Source organism: Mustela nivalis (genome assembly GCF_964662115.1).
Source record: "Mustela nivalis genome assembly, chromosome: 9".
In the NCBI taxonomy this organism is placed as follows: Eukaryota; Metazoa; Chordata; class Mammalia; order Carnivora; family Mustelidae; genus Mustela; species Mustela nivalis.
Genome location: NC_139028.1, coordinates 65,317,857 through 65,345,810, shown reverse-complemented (window position 1 = coordinate 65,345,810; position 27,954 = coordinate 65,317,857). Strand labels below are relative to the sequence as shown.

Here is a 27,954-nt window from a genome sequence, read left to right as displayed (position 1 = left end):
GAGTGAAGTGAAAGCAGAAACAATCAGAATATGATTATACAATCAAGGAACTTTAGGGGAGATTGGATATGAGTTGTGAGGGATATGAAATAATTAAAAATAAAAAAGTTATTGACACATTCATAATGTTAGTCTATTGCCTTTCAGACTCTAAAGGATTTCTCTCATTTGGGGGAGATTTGTTGTTTAAAAAAGAAACACGTTTCTGAATGCTGAGTAATATTTCATTGTGTATATGGACCACATCTTTATCCATTCTTCTGTTGAAAGGCATCTCTGCTCTTTCCACAGTTTGGTAACTGTGGCCACTGCTGCTATGAACCTTGGGGTACATATGGCCCTTCTTTTCACTACATCTGTATCTTTGGGGCAAATACCCAGTAGTGCAATTGCTGGGTCATAGGGTAGCTCTATTTTTAATTTTTTGAGAAACCTCCACACTGTTTTCCAAAGTGGCTGCACCAACATGCATTCCCACCAACAGTGTAAGAGGGTTCCCCTTTCTCCACATCCTCTCCAACATTTATTGTTTCCTGCCTTATTAATTTTTGCCATTCTAACTGGCATAAGGTCGTATCTCAATGTTGTTTTGATTTGAATTTCCCTGATGGCTAATGATGATGACATACTATATGGTGACTAACATAACATAATAAAAAATAATAAAATAAATAAAAATTAAAATTAAATAGAAAAGAAACACAAAAACAGAAAACAAAAGAAATGAATTGCTTAATGAATTATTTATCATAGAGCAAACACAACCTAGGTCAAGATAAAAAATTTTGTCATATACATCTTTATCGACATCCATATGCCCACTTTCATTGACAAGGCCCCTCTTCCCAGCCTAACTAACTGCTATAGTAACATTTATATTCCAGTCTCTTAGCAATCAGCATCCAGTGCTGTTGTTTTTTCATCTTCAACAACTTGTGAACATTCCACTTGCCTCCTCATCCTGACTAAAACCATGCTGCCTACTCAAGAAACCACTGTGGTATCTCCAACTTAGCAAATCCAAATCTTTATACCCATTCCTCATAGTGGAGCACAGATGCTGGGAGTCACAATTACAACTCCCAATCGTAATCTCCCCTCCCTTTAGTAAAAACACCAACACGAGTGATGTTGATGCCACCTGGAAAACTCTCTCACCATATTTACCTACATATTACCTACCTATTTACCTATTAACACCTGATCGAGCCCCACTCTTCTCACTCCAGGATTTCTAATGATGATTTCAGTGCCAGACGCACAGGCTTCCTTACCTTCAACTACCCCTATCTTTCTTAGGAACTGTAGCAACAGTAGAAGTTACCTCTCCAACACCCGCAATGTTCAGTGTTTGGACTCTTCCCCAAATGCCTTGGTCTACACACTACCAGAGAAACCAACTTCTATAATAACATCCAGAACTCTGCCACTAGATCACAACTGGAAAAAGCACATTCACCAATCTTAAAGTTACAACTTTTCAATCTTTTTAATTCATTTCTTTTAAACTATAGGTGCTGTTAAACCAACCATCATTCCACAGTCCACTGAATCTAGTCCCATTCCTTTTCTTCATCTCCTCTTGTACACTTGGGTTTTGCAATCCAACACTGTGATCACTCCCTTTCAGTACCCACAGCATTTTGCACCTCTCTCCCTGTCATATTCCCTACCTTGCCCAAACAGACCAAAATCCAAATGGATTTTCTGGCAAAAATAATACCAACTGGACAAAACATTTCTGTCTTCAGAAGAAGACCTCAAATACTTGTTCCCATTAGTCACAACTACAACCTCAAATGATCCTTCTCACACTTTACCAATCATGACCCTGCCTACCCACTGTCAGCTGAAGGAATTATCTTAAAGGACACTGAATCAATAGGAAAACACTACCAGGAACTTCCCTTAACACCAGCACTCCAAAAACATACATATGGGTCTGGACATTAATTTTAAGGCAGAAAACTGAGAGCAATTTTTTTTCTGCTTTTTTAAGTTTTTACTTAAATTCCAGTTAGTTAACATATAGTGCAATATTGGTTTCAGGCGTACAATGTAGTCATTCAACACGTCCATGCAACAGCTGATGCTCATTACAAGAGCACTCCTCATACATATTTATACATATACACATACATATTTATAAATAAAAAGACGTATATGACAAAATCGCCTATTTCACCCATTCCCCATTCCCCACCCCTTCCTTCAGGTAACCACCAGTTGATTCTCTTCAGATAAGAGTCTGTTTTTTGGTATTCCTCTCTTTTTTCCCCCATGTTCTTTTCTTTTGTTTCTTTTCTTTTCTTTTTTTTTTTTTTTTTTTGAATGTTATCTTGGCACCATACAGTACATCATTAGTTTTTGATGTAGTGTTTCATGATTCATCGTTTGTGTATAACACCAAGTGCTCCATGCACTCCCGGCCCTCCTTACTACCCATCACCAGGTTAACCAATCCCCCCTGACATCACAAACCCTCAGTTTGTTTCTCAGAGTCCATAGTCTCTCATGGTTCATCTCACCCTCTGATTTCCCCCCCTTCATTTTTCCCTTCCTTCTCCCAACATCCTCCATGCTATTCCTTATGTTCCACATATAAGAGAAACCATATGATAATTGTCTTTCTCTGCTTGACTTATTTCACTCAGCATAATCCTCTCCAGTTCCACCCAGGCCAATGCAAATGGTGGGTATTCATCTTTTCTGATGGCTGAAAAATATTCCATTGTACATATGGACCACATCTTCTTTATCCATTCATGGGTTGAAGGGCACTTCTGCTCTTTCCACAGTTCAGCTATTGTGGACATTGCTACTATGAACATTGGGGTGTATGTGCCCCTTCTTTTCACTACATCTGTACCTGTGGGGGAAATACCTAGTAGTGCAATTGCTGTGTCATAAGAATTTTGGAGGAACCTCCACACTGCTTTCCAAAGTGGCTGCACCAACTTGCATTCTCACCAACAAAATAAGAGAGTTCCCCTTTCTCCACATCCTCTCCAATGTTTGTTTCCTGTTTTGTTAATTTTTGCCATTCTAAATGGTGTAAGGTGGTATCTCAATGTCATTTTGATTTGAATTTCCCTGATGGCTAATGATGATGAACATTTTTTTCATGTGTCTGTTAGCCATTTGTATGTCTTCCTTGGAGAAGTGTCTGTTCATGTCTTCTGACCGTTTTTTGACTGGAATATTTGTTTTTTGGGTGTTGAGTTTGAGAAGTTCCTTATAAATCTTGGACATCAGCCCTTTGTCTGCAGTGTCATTTATGAATATCTTCTCCCATTCTGTGGATTGCTTCTCTGTTTTATTGATGGTTTCCTTTGCTGTGCAGAAGGTGTTTATCTTGATGAAGTCCCAAAAGTTCATTTTTGCTTTTGATTCTTTTGCCTTTGGAGACATGTCTTGAAAGAAGTTGCTGTGGCTGATGTTGAGAGATTATTGCCTATGTTCTCCTCTAAGATTCTGATGGATTCCTGTCTCACATTGAGGTCTTTTGTCCTTTTTGAGTTTATCCTTGAATATGGTATAAAAGAATAGATGAGTTTCATTCTTCTGTATTTAACTGTCCAATTTTCCCAGCACCATTTTTTGAAGGGACTGTCTTTTTTCCATTGGATATTTTTTCCTGCTTTGTTGAAGATTAGTTGACCATAGAGTAGAAGGTCCATATTTGATCTCTCCATTCTGTTCCATTGGTCTATGTGTCTATTTTGTTTCAATACTATGCTGTCTTGGGATCACAGATTTGTAATATAACTTGAAATCAGGCAACATGATGTCCCCAGCTTTTTTTTCTCTTTTTTAACATTTCTTTCATAATTTGGTTCCATAAACATGTATACATTGTTAGTGGGCAAACCACCTTTTGAGACCTCTCGCCTCAAAGAGACATACCTCCGGATCAAGAAGAATGACTACAGTATTCTGAACACATCAACCCTGTGGCCACCTCCCTCATCCAGAGGATGCTTCACACAGACCCTACTGCCTGCCCCAACATTCACGAGCTGTCCAGTGATGACTTCTTTACTTCCGGCTCCATCCCCAACCGGCTACCCATCACCTTCTCACCTCTGCACCCCAGTTTCCCATCACTCTCACCAGCCTCAACCCCAGCAACTGAAGCCTCTCACAGTCCTCAGTAAAGCACGGCGACCTCCATACCCAAGCGGCCCAGGGAAAAAGAGGAGCCAGTGGCCCAAGAGACGAATGAGGCAGCGGACTGCCCCCGGCGACATGCTGCTACAGCTACACAGCGTCAAAGCGTCCAAGCCCTTGGAGTGGGGGCTGGTGAGGCAAGAGGAGGCTGAGGATCCCGCCTGCATCCCCATCTTCTGGGTCAGCAGGTACGTGGACTCTTTGAACAATACGGCCTCGGGTACCCGCTGTGCGACAAGGGCATGGGGGTGTTCTTCAACGACTCACCGCGCCTGATCCTCTACAATGACACAGAGCGCGAAGGCACAGAGTCCTACCTCACCGTGAGCTCCCATCCCAGCTCCCTGATGAAGATCAGCCTCCTGAAATATTTCCTGAACTACATGGCACCACTATAGTGGCACCAATTCGCTCTTGCTGAAGGCAGGCGCCAATATCACGCCCCGGGAAGGTGATCAGCTGGCCGGGCTACCCTACCCTGCGCTCCTGGTTTCACACCCACAACGCCATCACATCTCAGCAATGGCTATGTGCAGACCAGCTTGTTCCAGGACCAAACCAAACTCATCCTGTGCAGGCTGCTGGCAGCCATGACCTACAGCAAGGAAAGGCGGGACTTCCGCACCTGAGTCTGAGCCTGCTGGAGGAGGTCCCAAGGAGCTGGCCAGCCGCTCCGCCACACCCACACTATCTTTGAGAAGCTGCTGAGCTGCTGCTCAACAGCCAACCAGCTCAAGAGAGCCTACTCACAGGCCCTCTTCCCCTATGGACTCACACCCCTTCTCACCCCCACAGCACCTTGGCCAGCACTGGTTAGCTCCCCTCCTGCCATTTTCTAGAATGTGCCCCTCAGCCCTGGGGGCGAGAGAGAGCTCCATCATTCTTGCTGGTGGGGTGTAATAGTGTCAAGTTATTTTTGTACATGTTCAAGTATGTGTTCCAGGGCCTCTTCCCCTTCCCCCTCAGTCCCACCATATGCATTGTACAGAAAACAGTACAGAATAGTTTGGCTGTGGTGAAACCCTCCTACACTGTTGGTGCAATGCAAGCTGGTGCAATCACTCTGGAAAACAGCATGGAGAGTCCTCAAAAACTTGAAAATAGAGCTACCCTATGACCCAGCAATTGCACTCCTGGGTATTTACCCCAAAGATATAAATGTAGTCATCCCAAGGGGCACATGACCCAAATGTTCATAGCAGCAATGTCCACAACAGCCAAACTATGGAAAGAGTCCAGATGTCCATCAACAGAAGAATGGATAAAGAAGAGGTGATCATATATATATATATATATATATATATATATATATATATATATGAATATTAGCCATTAGAAAATGAAATCCTGTCATTTGCAATGACGTGGATGAAACTAGAGGGTATTATGTCAAGAAAAGTAAGTCAGTCCAAGAAAGATCATTATCACATGATTTCATTCCTATGTGGAACTTAAACAAAACAGAGGATCGTGGGTGAAAGAAGAGGAAAAATAAGACAAACTGGAGAGGGAGACAAACGTAAGAGATTCTTAACTGTAGGAAAGAAGCTGAGGGTTGATGGAGGGCAGGGGGTAGGGGGATAGGGTAACTAGGTGATGGGCATTAAAGAGGACGAATGATGTAATGACCACTGGGTGTTATATGCAACTGATGAATCCCTAAACTCTACCTCTGAAATTAATAATATACTACATGTTAATTAAATTGATGTTTTTAAAAAGAACATCAAGGGGCACCTGGGTGGCTCAGTGGGTTAATCCTCTGCCTTCAGCTCAAGTCATGATCTCAGGGTCCTGGGATCAGGCCCCACATCGGACTCTATGCTCAGGAGGGAGCCTGCTTCCCCCTCTCTCTCTGCCTGCCACTTGGCCTACTTGTGATCTCTCTCTCTATCAAATAAATAAGTAAAATCTCTCAAAAAAAAATTCCACCTTTTCTCAAAGTATAACTATATATATTTCCATTGACATTTATGAATATGTTTATATTTTCATTATTTTTAAACAAATGAAGATATAGAGAAAAATATGGACACATACATATCAAATTGTTAACAAATCTAATTGTTGTACTTTAGGTGACTTTTTTTTCCTGCTTTATTAAAGTATAACTGACAAATAAAAATTACATATATTTAGGGTACACAATGTGACATTTTGACATACTGATACTGTGAAATGATTACCAAAATCAAGCTAATTAACATATTCATTTCCTTTCTTAGCTGCAATTCATGTGAGAGGGTGAGAGCACTTAAGATCAAATCTCTTACAGGGGTGCCTGGGCGGCTCAGTAGGTTAAAGCCTCTGCCTTCAGCTCAGGTCATGAACACAGGGTCCTGGGATCAAGCCCCACATCGGGCTCTCTGCTTGGCAGAGGGCCTGCTTCTCTTCCTCTCTCTCTGCCTGCCTCTCTGCCTACTTGTGATCTCTCTGTCAAATAAATAAATAAAATATTTTTTTAAAAAAAGATCAAATCTCTTACATACACAATGAATCCTGGTACACTGAAAAGAAATTTTAAAAATAAAATTAAATTGAAAAAAAAGATCAAATCTCTTAGCAAATTTTAAATATACAATACAGTATTATTAACTATCGTCACCATGCTGTCCATAAGATCTCCAGAAGTTATTCACCCTGCATAACCAAAATATTAGGCCCTTTCTATGTGATTCTCCAGGGATATCACAAGCTATCTCACAGGATGAGAAACACAGTGAGGAATAACTTAACAACTTCCAAGACCAGAGCACTCACTGCTCTCATTTCACAGGGGCCAAGGGCAGTCTTCCTCAAATAGTGTCACTTTGGTACATTAATTATTTTCAATAAAATTAAAAATAATTGAAATTGAAATGAAAATATTTCAATAAAATAAACTTTAATAAAAGTTACTTAAGAAAAAGCCAATGCAAGGACTCTCAGACTCATACTGGCCCCCTGAAAGCAGAAAACAGATCTCCCATGTGAAGAATGCTCTCTCTGTACCTAGTGAAAATACAACCTTATCACTAAAGATAGGGACTTCAAAGTTGAGAAAACCATAGAAACAAACCTTGTTATTTTTTTTCCTAATCTACTAAATTTCCTAAATCTACTAATTTAAGCTCCCAAACACCTGTTTTCTTTATTCTGTCAATCCCTCAAAAATTTATTGTCTTTTTCTCTAAAAAGTTTAAAAACTTCCTGCCTCAGTCATTTCTTTAGGTCTCAATTTCATTATTGGGCTTCTGTGTGCACATAATAAACCTTTGATTTTTTTTTCCTCTTAATCTGTCTCATGCCAGTTTAATTCTTAGTCCAGCTGGAGCACCTTGAAGGATAGAGAAAGAATTTTTCCTTCCCTGCAATTCCATTCATTACCAAAAATTAGGCTACTGGTAAGGACACATGACTCTGGAAATTCACATATCCAGCCACAGACTCCATTCAGGAGGTAACCAGCTCAGTCAATGGCACTGCTCTCTCTGTTGCTTTGACAGTGGAAGATGCAAGTCTTGTCACCTTCCTGATGAACATGCTCCAAAAACAGAATTCAATGAGCTATTTCCCAGTGTTTCCACTTACTGCTAGTATTTCCACCGACTGCTTCCACAGACCACATCGTGGATAACTAGAGATGCTGAAAATGCTATTCCTCTACCAAAGTTATTTCTGCTTTGGGAAAAATATGTAAGACACCTGCTCCCGGATTTGCTTGGTCTTAATCCCATAAATGATGGGATTCAGCATAGGTGGAACCAGAATGCAGACATTAGCCAATAAGATATGGATATGAGGTGGAATGTGGCGCCCAAACCACTGAGTAAGGGTTGTAAAGATCGCAGGCCCATAAAAGAGGATGATGATGCAGACATGGGAGCCACATGTGTTGAGAGCTTTGTGGCGAGCATCTTGGGAAGGCATGTGGAAGACAGCATGCAGAATTAGCACATAAGAAACAAATATTAACAGGACATCTAAGACCACTGTCGACGTGATGACAAAAAGTCCATACCAAATGTTCACTCGAATGTCATTACAAGCATATTTGGCCAAACCAATGTGTTCACAATAGGTGTGTGGAATAATATTATTTTGGCAGAAAGTCAATCTTTTCAAAAGAAATATTATGGGGAAAATCATACAATAACTTCTCAGGAAGATGATCACACCGATTTTCCCAATCAGAGCAGGTGTAAGAATAGTGGTGTATCTCAGGGGGTAGCATATGGCAAGGTAGCGGTCAAACGCCATCACCAGCAAGATCCCTGACTCAGAGATGAAGGTGCAGTGGATGAAGAAGAACTGAGTGATACAGCGATCCAGGGAGATCTCCCCAGCACGGAACCAGAAGATGGCCAAGGCCTGAGGTACAGTGCATGTGGAGAGCACGAGGTCTGCTCCAGCCAGCATGCAGAGGAAGAGGTACATGGGTTCCCGGAGGCTGTGCCTTGTGAGGATAATGCCGATGAGCAGGCTGTTCCCAAGCAGGGCGATGACATAGGAAATGAAGAAGGGGATGGAAATCCACATGTGCTGGTCCTCTAGCCCAGGAATGCCCAGGAAGTGGAAGATTGTGTGGCTAACACCAGTGTGGTTTAAGGAAATCATACCTGTGGAGACTACCGGAGACATCACATTGGATTCATAGACAGAGCTGAAAATACAAATTTTCTTGCAAGATTCTTTGTGAAGGCACTAGGAGCTTTTGGCATATCTCATACTCTCCATCTTCTGTGAACATGCAAACAATAAGAAACATAAAAAGTCAATAGGACGTATTATCTACCTCAATGAGTGATAGTCTAATTTAAGAGTCTAATTTATATCCCAAGCTAATCAAATCAAACACATTGTTGGATGTATTTTTCCTACAAACACAGGATTATGAATACACAAAGGAAATCATTACATGTATCTGGAAAGGCGCTAACAAGATGTTTCTTGAACTTGACGTTGTAGTAGGTGGTTCATCATAAGGGAAGGAATGAATGAATAGGGCAGGAAGCAAGAGCAGGAAATGTGGGCATTCAAATCAAAGGATAGCATGCTCATTGGACAGTGTTTACTCAGCCCCAGTTAGCTGTGTGTAGGGAATACTGAAGGAAGCAGGGTGGTGTTTGCACAGGCAGATTTGGCCTAACTGCTGGAAATGAGATTTGAAATCTCTCGGGCTTCACCACATTATCGGCTCACGTGTGGAAAGAGTCAACAGACCTTAAAGAAGTAACATTGATGGAATCATGCTCACACCTTAGGAATCTAAGTTCAGAAATGACTGAATTTGGAAAATAAGGCCTTATTGCTAGGAAAGGGATGTGCATGACATTTGGGAGGTTTTCTGCAGGTGGGAATTTTATCAGTCCTCAGTATACATTCATTCATTCACTGGGTCATTCAGGAAGCAGGAACTGTTTCTCAGCACCATATTATAAACTGGGGAAACAGAAAAAATGGGAATTTGTCTGGGTTCTGCCTTCATAGTTTAGAAGAAAATCAAATCTGTATGCAGATAGGCTGAAGAATTGGACAAAAATAGTAATTCGCCCTATGAAAGGGTATCCTAAAACATCTAGCTTGATCCATTCATCTGTTGATGGACATCTAGGTTCTTTCCATAGTTTGGCTATTGTGGACATTGCTGCTATAAACATTCGGGTGCACGTGCCCTTTTGGATCACTACGTTTGTATCTTTAGGGTAAATACCCAATAGTGCAATTGCTGGGTCATAGGGCAGTTCTATTTTCAACATTTTGAGGAACCTCCATGCTGTTTTCCAGAAGATGTGGTATATATACACAATGGAATACTATGCAGCCATCAAAAGAAATGAAATCTTGCCATTTGCGACAACATGGATGGAACTAGAGCGTATCATGCTTAGCGAAATAAGTCAAGCAGAGAAAGACAACTATCATATGATCTCCCTGATATGAGGAAGTGGTGATGCAACATGGGGGCTTAAGTGGGTAGGAGAAGAATCGATGAAACAAGATGGGATTGGGAGGGAGACAAACCATAAGTGACTCTTAATCTCACAAAACAAACTGAGGGTTGCTGGGGGGAGAGGGTTTGGGAGAAGGGGGTGGGATTATGGACATTGGGGAGGGTATGTGCTTTTTGAGTGCTGTGAAGTGTGTAAACCTGGTGATTCACAGACCTGTACCCCTGGGGATAAAAATATATGTTTATAAAAAATAAAAAATTTAAATTAAAAAAAAAAGAATTCCACAAAAAAAAAAAAAAATCTAGCTTAGTAGCTAAGGTGTATCTTACACTCATGAACATTATTTCTTCCATTCCAGTTATCCTCCTCATGCCCCTGATTTTTCTTTCTGGGGAAAAAATCAGCTCCAATTTCCATCGTCCAGGTGCTAGGAGAAAGTGTTCTGCCATCAGAGTCACCTGTCAGAGGAGTCCATTCAGCTGGCCTAGCTCAGGGCACTGTCTTCTATAGAGCATATGGCTGCTCTGTGACAAGGTTCTCTCCAGTGAGGGCGGCTGATCTGCAGTGGGATGGCATCGGAGGGATGTAAGAGCAGGTATGTGTCCCCACAGACCTGATTGGGAAAGAAGAAAATGGCAAGAAGGAAGATGCCATAAAAGACACAAACGAATAAAGGCAGGGCTGGAAAGAGGGTAGATTTCAGAAACTGGTGATGGTCATATGTTTGGGGAAGGGAGTAGCAGAAAAAAAATTTATTTTTTGAATTTTTTTTTTCTTATCAGTAGGCCCCACACCCAGGGTGGAGCCCAATGTAGGGCTTGAACTCACAACCCTGAGATCAAGACCTGAGCTGAGATCAACTGTCAGTCACTGAAATGACTGAGCCACCCAGGTGTCCTGAAGACATTTCATTAATAAGAACTAGTGAGAGAAAGCAGGGAGCTCAGAGGCTGAGGATTTGCCTGTTCAGTTGGTCTCCTGACCAAATTAAGATGACTTTGGTCTGACACAAGTTCATCCTCAATGTCCCATTCAGTGCCCCTCCCTCCTAATTCCCTCCTCACACCTGCCTGAGAAGTCCTGCTCTGCTTCCCATGACGTGCTTTGGGAAACCTAGAAGAAATCCCAGTCATTCTCTGGTCTCTTGTCATGTTTACCAAGAAGGTTCGAAGTAAGTCTGTTTCTGTTTTCGCATGTCTAACCTAATCATTAGAGCACTTGCCACACATTCAATTACTTCTTTCTTGAGCAGGCTTCAGTAACCTCAGCTGCACTCTAAACCTCCCTTCTCAGACCATCCCCTCCACTTCTGCTGCAAGCAATCCGATTGGTAGCTCTGGTCATTACCACTCTTGCAGCAAAGTCCTGGGATGCGACACCAGCCCAATCCTTACCTTGATCCTGGAACTTGCCCCACTACACACATGTCTAATTTACTCACCAGATCTTACTGAGACTGGAGATGACATTCAGCTAGTTGGGACCCAGGCACTGGGCTGTTTATTCTCTTTCATGACAACTCTTGAGGGAAGTGCTTACATCAGGGCCCCGGGGACATGGCTGTCTCCATTAGCCTTGCCTTTCTCCAAATGGCCTGGATCCCAGGTCCCTAAGTACCATTCCCCTCCTGGCCTTCTCCTGACTAGCTGCTGGCCCATTCCTCCCCACTTGCTCTAATCTCCATCCCACTTCGAATGTTCACGTTTATGGTATTTCACTACAAAAAAGCTCTCCCAGCTAAACCAACCTTGCTACAGACCTCTTCTAATACCTACCCTGGCATTGACTATTGAATTAATGAATAGTAAAGTTATTTTTCAATCTGCAATATCAATATATAGGCAAAGACAATTTTCAAATTTTTGTTTTTCATGTAAAGAAAGATGTTTGATTATATTCATTCCAGGATTGGTCATGAGATTCATATTTTGAAGCCATAAATAATGAATTTTCATTCTTTACTAAGGGTTCATAAACATCCATGCATAATTTGTTTAAGTCACATGAGATTCTTGAGATTCACGACAAATTTTTATTTCATTTGCCTACATAGTGTATCATTCTGCTTAGTGTTTGGTCATCAAAAATCCACATTTATGGTTGCTGGAAAAAAAATTCTCATGCTTTGTTTATATTCTTTTATAAGAAATTCTATTTGGCTTTCCTCATCCTGAATGTGAGCGCTCAATGACGTTTTGTGCCCAAAGGACCCAGAACAGTGTCCCCAGGTCTGGACTTGGGGAACTACTGGTCCTCGTCCTCGTTTCCCAAGAAATACTTTTTCTTGCTCGACTCCTCCCTGGTGGAGAGTATATACCTAAAAATCAGACAAACAGAATTTGGTGGAAAGGGCTTTCTCCATTGACTGGTCCAAAATGCCACACGAAAGCGAGACCTAACGAGGGCGCCCCGTCCAGCCGACGCCATCAGTAGATGCAGACCTTGGGAAGAAAGCTCTGTCCTGTTTTCTCCTCCGCCGCCAGCAGCAGCTGACCCAGACTGTCCATGTCGCCAGCGCGCTGGAGGCTCTGGCACAGCTCGCAGATGAGGAAAGCCCCGAGGGTGGCGTCCTCCAAGGTGTGGGCAATGGCCACGTTGACCACGTGCATGGGCTGGAGGGTCGCCTGCTCCCTGGCCCACAGCTCCTGCACCACGCGGTCATAGACACTCTCCTCGCAGGTGTAGATGACGTCGAAGGGGTCGCTGCACTCCTGAAACCTTTCGGGGCGCGGCTTGATCCCCTCGTTTCTCCCCAGGAGGGGCAGGATTCCGTTCCTGCGGTAGCGTTCCTGGTCGTTCCTGCAAAGGTCCTCGTACATCTGCTTCTACGTCGTGGAGAAGTCGTAGCTCACCCGGCGATTGCGAGAGGGTCCTGGGATCTTCACCCGAGATCCGACTCCGTAAGACTGGACGCGGAAGCCTCTCTTGCGGAGGAGGCTGTGGGCCTCCATGCTGCGGTTCACATGGCTTCTGCACACCACAACCACCCTGAGCAGGGACCAGGCCATGGCGGCGGCCGCGGGGGGCTGTGAGGGCTGCGGGGACGGTGCTGCCAGGGCACTGACCCCCCAGGTTTGGCTCTTCCCACGGGATGTGTGAGGACAGGCAGCAGACCGAATAAGCCCACTCCATCCAAGTGGGCGGAGACTTCCAGGACTTCCTGGTGGACTCCGTTTCAGTGGGTGGAGCGTCATCTGATCCTAAGACCCAAACCTAATCACAACAACTGGGAGGTGATTACAGGCACTAAGCCACTGAATCCCAGCTAAACCACTCAATTTCCATCACAGTGCTACCGCCTGAGGCAGGGATGTGAAACCTGCGATTGGCTGGGTTGGTCTACATGGGGAAGGAGGACTGAGGTTACCAGGTCAAGTAGGCCACTGCTCTACAGCGACTTGGTCAGGAATATGGGTGGGAAATCTGTTTTGAGGTTTTGAACTGACATCCAATTCAATTCCACATACAGTGACATGGAAGTGTTCTTGCACATGAATATATTTGGATTTTCTAGAAACACAGTTCTGTAAACCATAGGATGGTTGAACACAGCTTTGCCCCCAAATTCATAAAATCGTTCACCAATGTAAACAAATCACATGCTGGACAACATCCCCGCTGTTAGTATATTAGAAATTACAACACAGCATTTTCTGCATTTAATACTCTTAAAATTATGATTCTCAAGGAAAATCATGCAGAGATCTTCCACTGGCTAAGTGTCTCAGACAAGAGCCAGGTTTATTTGTACTCAATCGCCTTCAAGGAGGGGGTGGAGACTTCTAGAACTTCTTGAGGGATTCAGTTTGATCAAGGGGAGTGAATCTAATCATGCAAACCATAATCTGATCATTAGAACAGTTAGATGATTGAATCACTTGTACCTCTAGTTCCCTTCACAAGGGTGCTGCTACCAGTCGGAGTGTTTTTTAAATCTGGAGTTACACCTGTTGGTTCCCTCTTGTATTTGACTAGAGAGGAGGGATAGGAAAAAGGAAGAAAGGAAGCAACTTCTGGAGGAAATTATATTTTCACCACACAGATTGTGGAGATGGTTTCTCAGATGTATATTTATCTCCAAACTCATCAAGTTGTATACATTTAATATATACAGCTTTTTGTATGTCAATCATACCTCAATAAAAGGTTTTTTTAAGGAAAGCTTATGATAGCTATGTAAATACCAACTAAGAGCACTGTATGGAAGGGCACTTGGGTGGCTCAGTCAGTTAAGCATCTGCCTTTGGCTTGGGTCATGATCCCAGGGTCCTGGGATGGAGCCCCACAGTGGGCTCCCTGCTCAGCCCACTGCCCTCTCAAAATAAATAAAATCTTTTTAAAGAATTATTTACAAGACTACTGTATGGCTCTTCAAATCAGTGCAATCTGACCAGTCAATTAAAGATATCTCAAAAAACTTACCAACATAGATCCCATTTTTCAAAACCATCAAAAAGGCCCATTTTATCAAACCATTTTATTGCTTAAATCTCATAAGTCATATAAAAAGAGAATGCACAGAAGCAGAGTGTAGAATGACAGTTACCAATGTCTGGGAGAAATGGGGAGCTACCTCTCATTCTGCCCCACAAGGTGGCCACAGATGCTGTAGAATAGATATAAAGTTTCAGTTTTTCAAGATGATTGAGTTCTAAAGATATTCTGTACAATGTTGTGCCCATAACTAACAATACTGTATTACAAACATACAAAATTGTTGAGGATTAAAAAAAAAAAAAAGATCTTGGAGGAGTCAAGATGGCGGAGAAGTAGCAGGCTGAGACTACTTCAGCTAGCCAGAGATCAGCTAGATAGCTTATCTAAAGATTGCAAACACCTGAAAATCCATCGGCAGATCGAAGAGAAGAAGAACAGCAATTCTGGAAACAGAAAAACAACCACTTTCTGAAAGGTAGGACCGGCGGAGAAGTGAATCCAAAGCGACGGGAAGATAGACCCCGAGGGGAGGGGCTGACTCCCAGCAAGCGGTGGAGCAACAGAGCACAAAATCAGGACTTTTAAAAGTCTGTTCCGCTGAGGGACATCGCTCCAGAGGCTAAACCGGGGCGAAGCTCACGCGGGGTCAGCGTGGCCTCAGGTCCCGCAGGGTCACAGAAGGATCGGGGTGTCTGAGTGTTGCAGAGCTTGTGGGTATTGGAACGGGAAAGCCGGCTACAGAGACAGAGCCGACAGTAAGCTCACAGCTGGGTGTTACCTTGAACCAGTCGCAGGATCAGTGAGCTCGGAGCGCGGCCGGAGGTCAGGCAGACGGGAGTAACTGGGCGCTGTTCTCTGAGGGCGCACTAAGGAGTGGGGCCCTGGGCTCTCGGCTCCTCTGGGCCAGAGACCAGGAGGCCGCCATTTGTATTCCTGTCCTCCAGAACTCTACGGAAAGCGCTCAGGGAACAAAAGCTCCTGAAAGCAAACCCCAGCGGATTACTCACCCCGGCCCCTGATAAGGGCGGTACAATTCCCCCTGGAGCAAAGACACTTGAGAATCACTACAACAGGCCCCTCCCCCAGAAGATCAACAAGAAATCCAGCCGAGACCAAGTTCACCTACCAAGGAGTGTGGTTTCAATACCTAGGAGAGCAACAGAATTCCAGAGGAGGAGAAAGCAAAGCATGGAACTCATGGCTAAAATTTTCCCTGTGATTTTTTTTAGTCTTGCAGTTAATTTATTTTTTTCTTTTTCATTTTTTGTTTTTTTTCTCGCCTTCTGGTAAAATTTTTTTTTAACTTTTACCTTTTTCTTTTTTAACATTTTTTAACTAGTTTATCTAATATATATATATTTTCATTTTTATATTTTTCTTATTTGTTTTCTTTTTTTTAATTCTTTTCTTTTTTTTCTTTTTTTTTTTCTTTTTTTTTCTTTCTTCCTTTTTGAACCTCTTTTTATCCCCTTTCTCCCCCCTCACGATTTGGGATCTCCTCTAATCTGGTTAAAGCATATTTTCCTGGGGTTGTTGCCACCCTTTTAGTATTTTACTTGCTCCTTCATATACTCTTATCTGGACAAAATGACAAGACGGAAAAATTCAACACAAAAAAAAGAACAAGAGGCAGTACCGAAGGCTAGGGACCTAATCAATACAGACATTGGTAATATGTCAGATCTAGAGTTCAATGACAATTCTCAAGGTTCTAGCCAGGCTCGAAAAAGGCATGGAAGATATTAGAGAAACGTTCTCGAGAGATATAAAAGCCCTTTCTGGAGAAATAAAAGAACTAAAGTCTAACCAAGTTGAAATCAAAAAAGCTATTAATGAGGTACAATCAAAAATGGAGGCTCTCACTGCTAGAATATATGAGGCAGAAGAAAAAATTAATGATATAGAAGACCAAATGACAGAGAATAAAGAAGCTGAGCAAAAGAGGGACAAACAGCTACTGGACCACGAGGGGAGAATTCGAGAGATAAGTGACACCATAAGACGAAACAACATTAGAAAAATTGGGATTCCAGAAGAAGAAGAAAGAGAGAGGGGAGCAGAAGGTATACTGGAGAGAATTATTAGGGAGAATTTCCCCAATATGGCAAAGGGAACGAGCATCAAAATTCAGGAGGTTCAGAGAACGCCCCTCAAAATCAATAAGAATAGGCCCATACCCCGTCACCTAATAGTAAAATTTACAAGTCTCAGTGACAAAGAGAAAATTCTGAAAGGAGCCTGGGAAAAGAAGTCTGTAACATACAATGGTTAAAATATTAGATTGGCAGCTGACTTATACACAGAGACCTGGCAGGCCAGAAAGAGCTGGCATGATATTCTCAGAGCACTAAACGAGAAAAATATGCAGCCAAGAATACTATATCCAGCTAGGCTATCATTGAAAATAAAAGGAGAGATTAAAAGCTTCCAGGACAAACAAAAACTGAAAGAATTTGCAAACACCAAACCAGCTCTACAGGAAATATTGAAAGGGGTCCTCTAAGCAAAGAGACAGCCTACAAGTGGTAGATCAGAAAGGAACAGAGACCATATACAGTAACAGTCACCTTACAGGCAATACAATGGCACTAAATTCATATCTCTCAATAGTTACCCTGAATGTTAATGGGCTAAATGCCCCTGTCAAAAGACACAGGGTATCAGAATGGATAAAAAAACAAAACCCATCTATATGAAGCCTCCAAGAAACTCATTTTAAGCCCGAAGACACCTCCAGATTTAAAGTGAAGTGGTGGAAAAGAATTTACCATGCTAATGGACATCAGAAGAAAGCAGGAGTGGCAATCCTTATATCAGATCAATTAGATATTAAGCCAAAGACTATAATAAGAGATGAGGAAGGACACTATATCATACTCAAAGGGTCTGTCCAACAAGATTTAACAATTTTAAATATCTATGCCCCCAACGTGGGAGCAGCCAACTATATAAACCAATTAATAACAAAATCAAAGAAACACATCAACAATAATACAATAATAGTAGGAGACTTTAACACTCCCCTCACTGAAATGGACAGGTCATCCAAGCAAAAGATCAGCAAGGAAATAAAGGCCTTAAATGACACACTGGACCAGATGGACATCACAGATATATTCAGAACATTTCATCCCAAAGCAACAGAATACACATTCTTCTCTAGTGCACATGGAACATTCTCCAGAATAGATCACATCCTGGGTCCTAAATCAGGACTCAACTGGTATCAAAAGATTGGGATCATTCCCTGCATATTTTCAGACCACAATGCTCTGAAGCTAGAACTCAACCACAAAAGGAAGTTTGATAAGAACCCAAATACATGGAGACTAAACAGCATCCTTCTAAAGAATGAATGGGTCAACTGGGAAATTAAAGAAGAATTGAAAAAAATCATGGAAACAAATGATAATGAAAACACACGGTTCAAAATCTGTGGGACACAACAAAGGCAGTCCTGAGAGGAAAATATATAGTGGTACAAGCCTTTCTCAAGAAACAAGAAAGGTCTCAGGTACACAACCTAACCCTACACCTAAAGGAGCTGGAGAAAGAACAAGAAAGAAACCCTAAGCCCAGCAGGAGAAGAGAAATCATAAAGATCAGAGCAGAAATCAATGAAATAGAAACCAAAAAAACAATAGAACAAATCAACGAAACTAGGAGCTGGTTCTTTGAAAGAATTAATAAAATTGATAAACCCCTGGCCCGACTTATCAAAAAGAAAAGAGAAAGGACCCAAATAAATAAAATCATGAATGAAAGAGGAGAGATCACAACTAACACCAAAGAAATACAAACAATTATAAGAACATACTATGAGCAACTCTGCGCCAACAAATTTGACAATCTGGAAGAAATGGATGCATTCCTAGAAACATACAAACTACCACAACTGAACCAGGAAGAAATAGAAAGCCTGAACAGACCCATAACCAGTAAGGAGATTGAAACAGTCATTAAAAATCTCCAAACAAACAAAAGCCCAGGGCCAGACGGCTTCCAGGGGGAATTCTACCAAACATTTAAAGAACTTATTCCTATTCTCCTGAAACTGTTCCAAAAAATAGAAATGGAAGGAACACTTCCAAACTCATTTTATGAGGCCAGCATCACCTTGATCCCAAAACCAGACAAGGATCCCATCAAAAAAGAGAGCTACAGAACAATATCCTTGATGAACACAGATGCGAAAATTCTCACCAAAATACTAGCCAATAGGATTCAACAGTACATTAAAAGGATTATTCACCACAACCAAGTGGGATTGATTCCAGGGCTGCAAGGTTGGTTCAACATCCGCAAATCAGTCAATGTGATACAACACATCAACAAAAGAAAGAACAGGAACCATATGATACTCTCAATAGATGCTGAAAAAGCATTTGACAAAGTACAGAATCCCTTCCTGATGAAAACTCTTCAAAGTGTAGGGATAGAGGGCACATACCTCAATATCATCAAAGCCATCTATAAAAAACCCCCCGCAAATATCATTCTCAATGGAGAAAAACTGAAAGCTTTTCCGCTAAGGTCGGGAACACGGCAGGGATGTCCATTATCACCACTGCTATTCAACATAGTACTAGAAGTCCTAGCCTCAGCAATCAGACAACAAAAGGAAATTAAAGGCATCCAAATCAGCAAAGAAGAAGTCAAATTATCACTCTTCACAGATGATATGATAGTCTATGTGGAAGACCCAAAAGACTCCACTCCAAAACTGCTAGAACTTGTACAGGAATTCAGTAAAGTGTCAGGATACAAAATCAATGCACAGAAATCAGTTGCATTTCTCTAAAGCAACAACAAGACAGAAGAAAGAGAAATTAAGGAGTCAATCCCATTTACAATTGCACCCAAAACCATAAGATACCTAGGAATAAACCTAACCAAAGAGGCACAGAATCTATACTCAGAAAACTATAAAGTACTCATGAAAGAAATTGAGGAAGACACAAAGAAATGGAAAAATGTTCCATGCTCCTGGATTGGAAGAATAAATATTGTGAAAATGTCTATGCTACCTAAAGCAATCTACACATTTAATGCAATTCCTATCAAAGTACCATCCATCTTTTTCAAAGAAATGGAACAAATAATTCTAAAATTTATATGGAACCAGAAAAGACCTCAAATAGCCAAAGGGATATTGAAAAAGAAAGCCAACGTTGGTGGCATCACAATTCCGGACTTCAAGCTCTATTACAAAGCTGTCATCATCAAGACAGCATGGTACTGGCACAAAAACAGACACATAGATCAATGGAACAGAATAGAGAGCCCAGAAATAGACCCTCAACTCTACAGTCAACTAATCTTTGACAAAGCAGGAAAGAATGTCCAATGGAAAAAAGACAGCCTCTTCAATAAATGGTGCTGGGAAAATAGGACAGCCACATGCAGATAAATGAAATTGGACCATTTCCTTACACCACACACAAAAATAAACTCAAAATGGATGAAGGACCTCAATGTGCGAAAGGAATCCATCAAAATCCTTGAGGAGAACACAGGCAGCAACCTCTTCGACCTCAGCCGCAGCAACATCTTCCTAGGAACAACGCCAAAGGCAAGGGAAGCAAGGGAAAAAATGAACTATTGGGATTTCATCAAGATCAAAAGCTTTTGCACAGCAAAGGAAACAGTTAACAAAATCAAAAGACAACTGACAGAATGGGAGAAGATATTTGCAAACGACATATCAGATAAAGGACTAGTGTCCAAAATCTATAAAGATCTTAGCAAACTCAACAGCCAAAGAACAAATAATCCAATCAAGAAATGGGCAGAGGACATGAACAGACATTTCTGCAAAGAAGACATCCAGATGGCCAACAGACACATGAAAATGTGCTCCATATCACTCGGCATCAGGGAAATACAAATCAAAACCACAATGAGATATCACCTCACACCAGTCAGAATGGCTAAAATCAACAAGTCAGGAAATGACAGATGCTGGCGAGGATGCGGAGAAAGGGGAACCCTCCTACACTGTTGGTGGGAATGCAAGCTGGTGCAGCCACTCTGGAAAACAGCATGGAGGTTCCTCAAAATGTTGAAAATAGAACTGCCCTATGACCCAGCAATTGCACTATTGGGTATTTACCCTAAAGATACAAACGTAGTGATCCAAAGGGGCACGTGCACCCGAATGTTTATAGCAGCAATGTCCACAATAGCCAAACTATGGAAAGAACCTAGATGTCCATCAACAGATGAAGGGATAAAGAAGATGTGGTATATATACACAATGGAATACTATGCAGCCATCAAAAGAAATGAAATCTTGCCATTTGCGACAACATGGATGGAACTAGAGCGTATCATGCTTAGCGAAATAAGTCAAGCAGAGAAAGACAACTATCATATGATCTCCCTGATATGAGGAAGTGGTGATGCAACATGGGGGCTTAAGTGGGTAGGAGAAGAATCAATGAAACAAGATGGGATTGGGAGGGAGACAAACCATAAGTGACTCTTAATCTCACAAAACAAACTGAGGGTTGCTGGGGGGAGGGGGTTTGGGAGAAGGGGGTGGGGTTATGGACATTGGGGAGGGTATGTGCTTTGGTGAGTGCTGTGAAGTGTGTAAACCTGGCGATTCACAGACCTGTACCCCTGGGGATAAAAATATATGTTTATAAAAAATTACAAAAAAAAAAAGAAAGAAAAGAAAGTTCAGGGCCTGAGCAGATGGGGAGGCACTCGTAAACACTCCAGGCTTATCTTTGAGACAGGAGCAGGGCTGTGCCTTAGAAGTAAAGGCAACCAACAGATGACCAACACTAACAAAGTGCATCAGAACCTGTAAGAATTCTAACTTCCTTTTTGGAGAAAGAGAACATTAGTCAAAGTTTCTACGGTTTTCATATACAATATCTATTATCCAAGCAAACCCAATCGAATATTACCAAGCATGCCAAAAAACAGCACCAAAGAACTAAGAACAATGAGTGGCCAAAAATGACAGAAACCACACCACAGAAGATCTAACCATTAAACGGAACAGATGGAATTTTTAAATAAAATGATTATCCAGGTCCTGTTAAAAAATACTGATTGGGGGGCACCTGGGTGGCTCAGTGGGTTAAGCCTCTGCCTACTTGTGCCTACTCTCTGCCTACTTGTGATCTCTATCAAATAAATAAATAAAATCTTTTAAAAAAAAATCACTGATTGGGTCTTGAAGGTGAAAAAAACACAAAAAAAGCACCCACACCCAAGATCTCCAGAACCTCAAGAACCATATCTGTTGCCACCACAGGAAGATAAAAGAAACATCCCACTGAGTATTGATCTAAACCTTAAGTATTGCTCTGAATTGAGCTAGATGTGAGCCTTCATATCACAGACCTGATGCCTGTATTAAACAGATGTCTATGGTCCCATTCACTAAAGCCTTCATTGAAATATTTGTCCTCTAGGTATTATGCTAAGCGAAATAAGTCAGACAGAGAAAGACAAATGCCATATGACCTCACTCATTTGTGGAATTAAAGAAACAAAACAGACAAATATAGGGGAAGGGAAGGAAAAATAAAATAAGAGGAAAACAGAGGGGGAGATAAGTCCTAAGAGACTCTTAAGTCTGGGAAACACACTGAGGATTATGGTAAGGGAGGTAGGTGGGTGATGGGGTAACTGGGATGTGAGCAGTAAGGAGGGTAATTGTGATAAGCACTGGGTGTTATATGCAACTGATGAATCACTAAATTCTACCCCTGAAGCTAGTAATATACTATGTGTTAACTAAACTGAATTTAGGGGCACCTGGGTGGCTCAGTCCATTAAGTGTCTGCCTTCAGCTCAGGTCATGATCCCAGGGTCCTGCGATGGAGCTCCACATGGAGCTTCCAGCTCAGTGGGGAGCCTGCTTCTCCCTCTCCCTCTGCCATTCCCTGCCCCCCTTTGTGCTCTCTGGCTCTCTCTATCTTTCTGTCAAATAAATAAATAAAATCTTTTTTAGAAATAAAAATATTTAAAAAACAATAAATTGAATTTAAATAAAAAATTTTTAAAAACACAAGTATTTGTCCTCTGTACCTTAATATTCTAAAGAGAAAAAAAAGAATTACCTCCATAGAAAAGTGGACTACGAAAAAAAAATTATCCTCAGTTTATATTTTCTTAGCCTCTTTCAAAACAAAAACCTGGGGCACCTGGGTGGCTCAGTGGGTTAAGCTGCTGCCTTCAGCTCAGGTCGTGGTCTCAGGGTCCTGGGATCGAGCCCCACATCGGGCTCTCTGCTCATCAGGGAGCCTGCTTCCTCCTGTCTCTGTGCCTGCCTCTCTGCCTGCTTGTCATCTCTCTCTGTCAAATAAATTTAAAAAAATCTTAAAAAAAAAAAAATACCTACCCCTAGAACAAGAAGCAAATTGCCCAGCACCCTTGGACAGCCCACATTTGTATTTCCTCTCCACAAACAGAGTGATGAGGGACGGGGAAAAGTCTTTGAATTTGAATCAGAGGTTAGAGTACACCATATATTAGTGATGGAAGGAGAAAACGGGTTTCAGAAACATTTAGGAGTAATCCTGGTAAGATTTCACAACTGATTGGATCTGGGAAGGTCCAGGATGACTCTCAGGTCTCTAAACAGAGTGACTGCATGTGAAGTCCAACCACTAACATCGATAATTAAGGAGAAGTAGGAACTGTTACTTTTGCCATGTTCAACTTAAGGCATTAAGAGGCGAAGGTAGGCTGATGCTGTTCAGATCCTGAACTCTGAAGGCTACAGAAGAAGCCTTAGATGGAACTTCAGATTTCAGTAGCATCAGCCTGTGCAGGTGCAAGGTGAAACCGCGAGAGTAGATGAGCCAGAAGAGAAAATAAATTAAATAAAATGTTGTATCTACTATTACTTGTGTATATCTCATCTCATTTCAAAACCAGACTTGAGGGGCACAGCACCTAAGTGGCACAGTCAGTTAAATGCTGGACTCAGTTTAGGTTCAGGCCCTGGTCTCAGGGTCCTGGATCAAACCCCCATTGGGATCTGTGCTCCGTGCAGAGTCTGCCTGGAATTCTCTCCCTCTCCCTCTGCCCCTCCCAATGTACCCCTCATCGTTCTCTAAAATAAATAAATATATCTATAATATTGGGGAAAAAAAATAAACAGGGGCATCTTGGTAGCATGATTGGGTAAGCATCTGCTTCTGGCTCAGGCCATGAGCTCAGGGTCCTAGGATTGAGTCCTGAGTCAGGCTCCCTGCTCAGTGGGGGGTCTGCTTCTCCCTGTACCCCTTTCTCATCCTGCTCATGTTCTCTCACTCTCTCTCTCTCAAACAAATTAAAATCTTGAAAAAAAAACAAAAACACAGATTTGAGTTATCAGGAGAGCATGTTGCCCGAAAATAAAAACCAAACCAACTGAGGATAGTTGCATAACAGACTTTAAATTTAGGGTAAACAGGAACTCTCTCAGAAAACAGAGGAATTCAGATCTTGTTTCACTAAAGTAAAGATACAGAAAGTCTTAATAAGTTGAGACTGAAAAAAATGTTGGCTTCAGTGGAAAGTTCCAGCAGGAGAGGAATTAGGCTTTAACTTGTCAATGAAAGCCCTCAGGAAACTCTGCAGGAGTGCTAAGGTGTAAACCAGGTGGAGGGGGCTAGAGAGGATGTGGGGACAACATGCCTTAAGAGAGCCAGCTTGTAGCAGATACGTGAAAAAGTGCTCCACATCACTGGGCATTAGGGAAATAGAAATCAAAACCACAATGAGATACCACCTCACACCAGTCAGAATGGCTAAAATTAACAAGTCAGGAAATGACAGATGCTGGCGAGGATGCGGAGAAAGGGGAACCCTCTTACATTGTTGGTGGGAATGCAAGCTGGTGCAGCCACTCTGGAAAACAGCATGGAGGTTCCTCAAAAAGTTGAAAATAGAGCTACCCTATGACCCAGCAATTGCACTACCGGGTATTTACCCTAAAGATGCAAACATAGTGATCCGAAGGTGCATGTGCACCCAAATGTTTATAGCAGCAATGTCCACAATAGCCAAACTATGGAAAGAACCTAGATGTCCATCAACAGATGAAGGGATAAAGAAGATGTGGTGTGTATAGATATACAATGGAATACTATGCAACCATCAAAAGAAATGAAATCTTGCCATTTGCGTCTGCGCAGATGCAACTAGAGGGTATTATGCTTAGCGAAATAAGTCAACCAGAGAAAGACAACTATCATATGATCTCCCTGATATGAGGAAGTAGAGAAGCAACATGGGGGGTTTGGGAGGTAGGAAAAGAATAAATGAAACAAGATGGGATCGGGAGGGAGATAAACCATAAGAGACTCTTAATGTCACAAAACCAACTGAGGGTGGCCAGGGGGAGGGAGGTAGGGAGAGGGTGGTGGGGTTATGGACATTGGGGAGGGTATGTGCTATGGTGAATGCTGTAAAGTGTGTAAACCTGGCGATTCACAGACCTGTACCTCTGGGGCTAATACATTATATGTTTATTTAAAAATAAAAAATATTTTTAAAAAAAGAGAGAGAGAGAGCCATCTTGTGAAGGGCATTAGCAGAGATTTGGCCCTGAAGAGGGCCCAGCACATGCGTGTAAAGCTGTCGTGTTTGTTTTGAAAATAGGAGGTATTAGGGCACCTGGGTGAGTCAGTTGAGCATCTGACTCTTGATCTCAGCTCAGGTCTTGGGTTCAAGCCTCACATTGGGCTCCAGGCTGGGCATGGAGAAGGAAGGAAGGAAGGAAGGAGGGAGAGGGGGAGGGGGGAAGGAAAATAGGAGATATTAAACTGTACCATCCTGAGGAGATTTAGAAAATGGTACAGGAGATCAAAGATAATTGATGGAGCAGGCCCTAAACTAGATGAAAGGAAGTGTGGGATGCAATGATCCTAAATAGTATGGACGCTCTGTCCTTGAGCCAAGAGAAAAAAAAAAGCAATTACAATGGTTACCATGCTTCGCTGGTTAGCATAGTAAGACCTGAGGTATTTTATCCCCCTTACCGCAGGAGCCACTGAGGAGCAACAGCCATGGCTCTGCGATCCCCTGTGGCCATGGGCCTCAACAAGGGTGACAAGGTGACTAAGAACCTGAGCAAGCCAAGGCACAGCCACCAAGGGCGCCTCACCAAGCACACCAAGTTCATGAAGGAATGATGGAGCGGTGTGTACCTTCATCCTAAAAGAGGCAGCCACCCATGGAGCTGCTCAAGGTCTCCAAGGACAAGTGCGCCCTCAAGGTCACCAAGACGACTGTGGGAACACACATCCAGGCCAAGAGGAAGAGAGAGAAGCTGAGCAGTGTCCTGACAACCGTGAAGAAAGCGGTCCTCTGAGAAGGACTGAACCCCTATCCCTCTGTATGTAATAAGGCCTTTTTGGAACTTGAAAACTAAACCAAACAAAAATGCTGAGGGCATAGAATTATCTACTGAGGGACTGAGATATGAAGACATTTCCTAAATTCATTTCCATTTGGACCCTCTCTGACTAAAAGTCCCTGATCCTTTGGCCAGTAGGTCCCACTGCCCCCATGGAGATTATAGGTGTTGATGACTCTGGGTTGGAAAGTGGGGTGGCTGGAGGTTATGAAGAACACACCCTGATACCTTCCTATTCTGATGATACAACAAAGATTCAAACAAAGATACAATGTTCAAGGTTTGAATACAGGGCTTGGCTATTGTGAGAAGTTATTTGAGGTTGAGAAAACCTCCCTCATCCATCCCTCCTTTCCTTCCTGCCTTCTTTTAATACTGTTCCCACACTTCATGCTTTCTTTCCTTCTGTCCTCACCACGCACACCTGAGCTGTCCCTCCACAGTTTGCTCACCATCACTGCTCCCTCGGTTTCCCATCAGCCTGAGCCTCCACCATGACCCCTGGCCCCATCCTTTCCATTTTCTTATCTGACAAGTAGACTGCCCTACCCCCACTCTGGGAGGTAACAGAGTTACTGACTGGACAGAAATCTGACATATTTTCACAGCTTCAGTGACCTCACCTGGAAAGGAAGTTAAAGTCATGACCCCTGAACACTCCCCTACCCCAAAACCAAAGTTTAGGGGCCATGTTCTGGGTCAGTGGCTCACTAGTATCACCAGAGTAAATCTGTAAGGGACCAAGAAGATGTGCATGCTATTCTTAGAGACCCTGTGGTAGAGCTTTTGGAGGGCCATGAACAACTCTGCCCTCCCCAGCCAGAGGCAGTGCGCCCGACAGAGCTCTGAGGTAAAGGTCTCTAGTGAGGGAAGAGTCAGGTTCGCACTGTCCCTTCAGGATTCCTTTTCTACCTGAGGAAGGACTCAGGAGCACTGGGTGGGGTGGAAGTGCAGAGGGTACAAAAAGAGAAGGGATTTTTGTCCCTGGGAACCTGTGCCATTATCATTGCCATCATTCTGTGACCCCCTTCACAATCTTTCTCAGCCTCCATACCTCCCGCAAGGACCCGAATTTTCCTTCACACTGCCCAGCACCCTAAATTGAGCACCCTATCACAACACAAGGGCAGTGGCGTGGGGTTCTATGTCTGTTCTTCTGAGGCCCCATTTCTTCTGACATCCTTTAGTGGCCAAGTCCACCTATTCAGCCATCATCTTCTGTATATTCCTAACTCTTGCAGATTTTTGGAACTCCATACTACTGCAAATTTTTATTCTTCCGGTCTCCAACATGCACCTCAAAGCCTATGTCTTTGATGTACCATAAAGAGAAGAACCACATCCCAATAAAAGGGCCACAGTGGTGCAGAGAGGAGAAAGGTAATTGAAAGCAATAAACAATACGAGAGGCTATTCTGTAAACACTGGGCATTAAGCTGAATACTTCATAAAGCTTGAATTTTGTGGAGTTATTCTAACCCTTTGTATTTCACAGCAATAATATTTTATGGGAGGCCACTATACTTTCGTTTAACTGAGAATTTTCCTTCTATCCTCTCAACTCAAAAACATCTGTATCAATTACTAAAAATTTTTATCTGCTGGGAAACCTGAGTGGCTCACTCTGTTAAGCATCTGAATTTGGCTCAGGTCATGATCCCGGGTCCTGGGATCAAGCCCTACGTTGGGCTCCCTGCTCACTGGGGAGTCTGCTTCTCCCTCTATCTCTGTTCCTCCTCTCCACTCATCCTCTCTCTCTCTGTAATAAATATTTTTAAAAATAATTTTTATTTGCTTTTTTCCTTCTTTTATACCTAGTGTACTTCGAACAGGATTAGTTATAATCCTCATTTTAGAGCACATAAATGTCACCAGTTTGTATGACGTTCATCTGTATTTTTATTCTCAGTACCCATCTCCCCACCACATAGGCGCTCACTCTAATGTATTTACTATATTGACTTAAGCTTGCATTTTATTCTTGTAAAATATGGATAATTGTTGTTTGAATCATTTTAACTATATAATGTGTTGTTCCAAAATGTC

At 42.3% G+C, this 27,954-nt stretch overlaps 1 protein-coding gene and 1 pseudogene across 2 annotated transcripts; both read right to left on the bottom strand.

The window, feature by feature from the left end:
• Positions 1–7,821: 7,821 nt before the first annotated feature.
• On the bottom strand, positions 7,822–8,766 carry LOC309873591 (olfactory receptor 52B4-like; the record flags this gene model as incomplete). Its single annotated transcript, XM_082749521.1, has 1 exon — positions 7,822–8,766. One exon carries the CDS (start codon positions 8,764–8,766, stop codon positions 7,822–7,824), a length of 945 nt encoding a protein of 314 aa, XP_082605647.1.
• Positions 8,767–12,529: 3,763 nt separating this feature from the next.
• Positions 12,530–13,111, bottom strand: LOC309873426 (RNA polymerase II subunit A C-terminal domain phosphatase SSU72 like protein 5 pseudogene; annotated as a pseudogene). Its single transcript has one exon. The product of its transcript is annotated as an RNA polymerase II subunit A C-terminal domain phosphatase SSU72 like protein 5 pseudogene (transcript).
• Between the last annotated feature and the right edge of the window lie 14,843 nt (positions 13,112–27,954).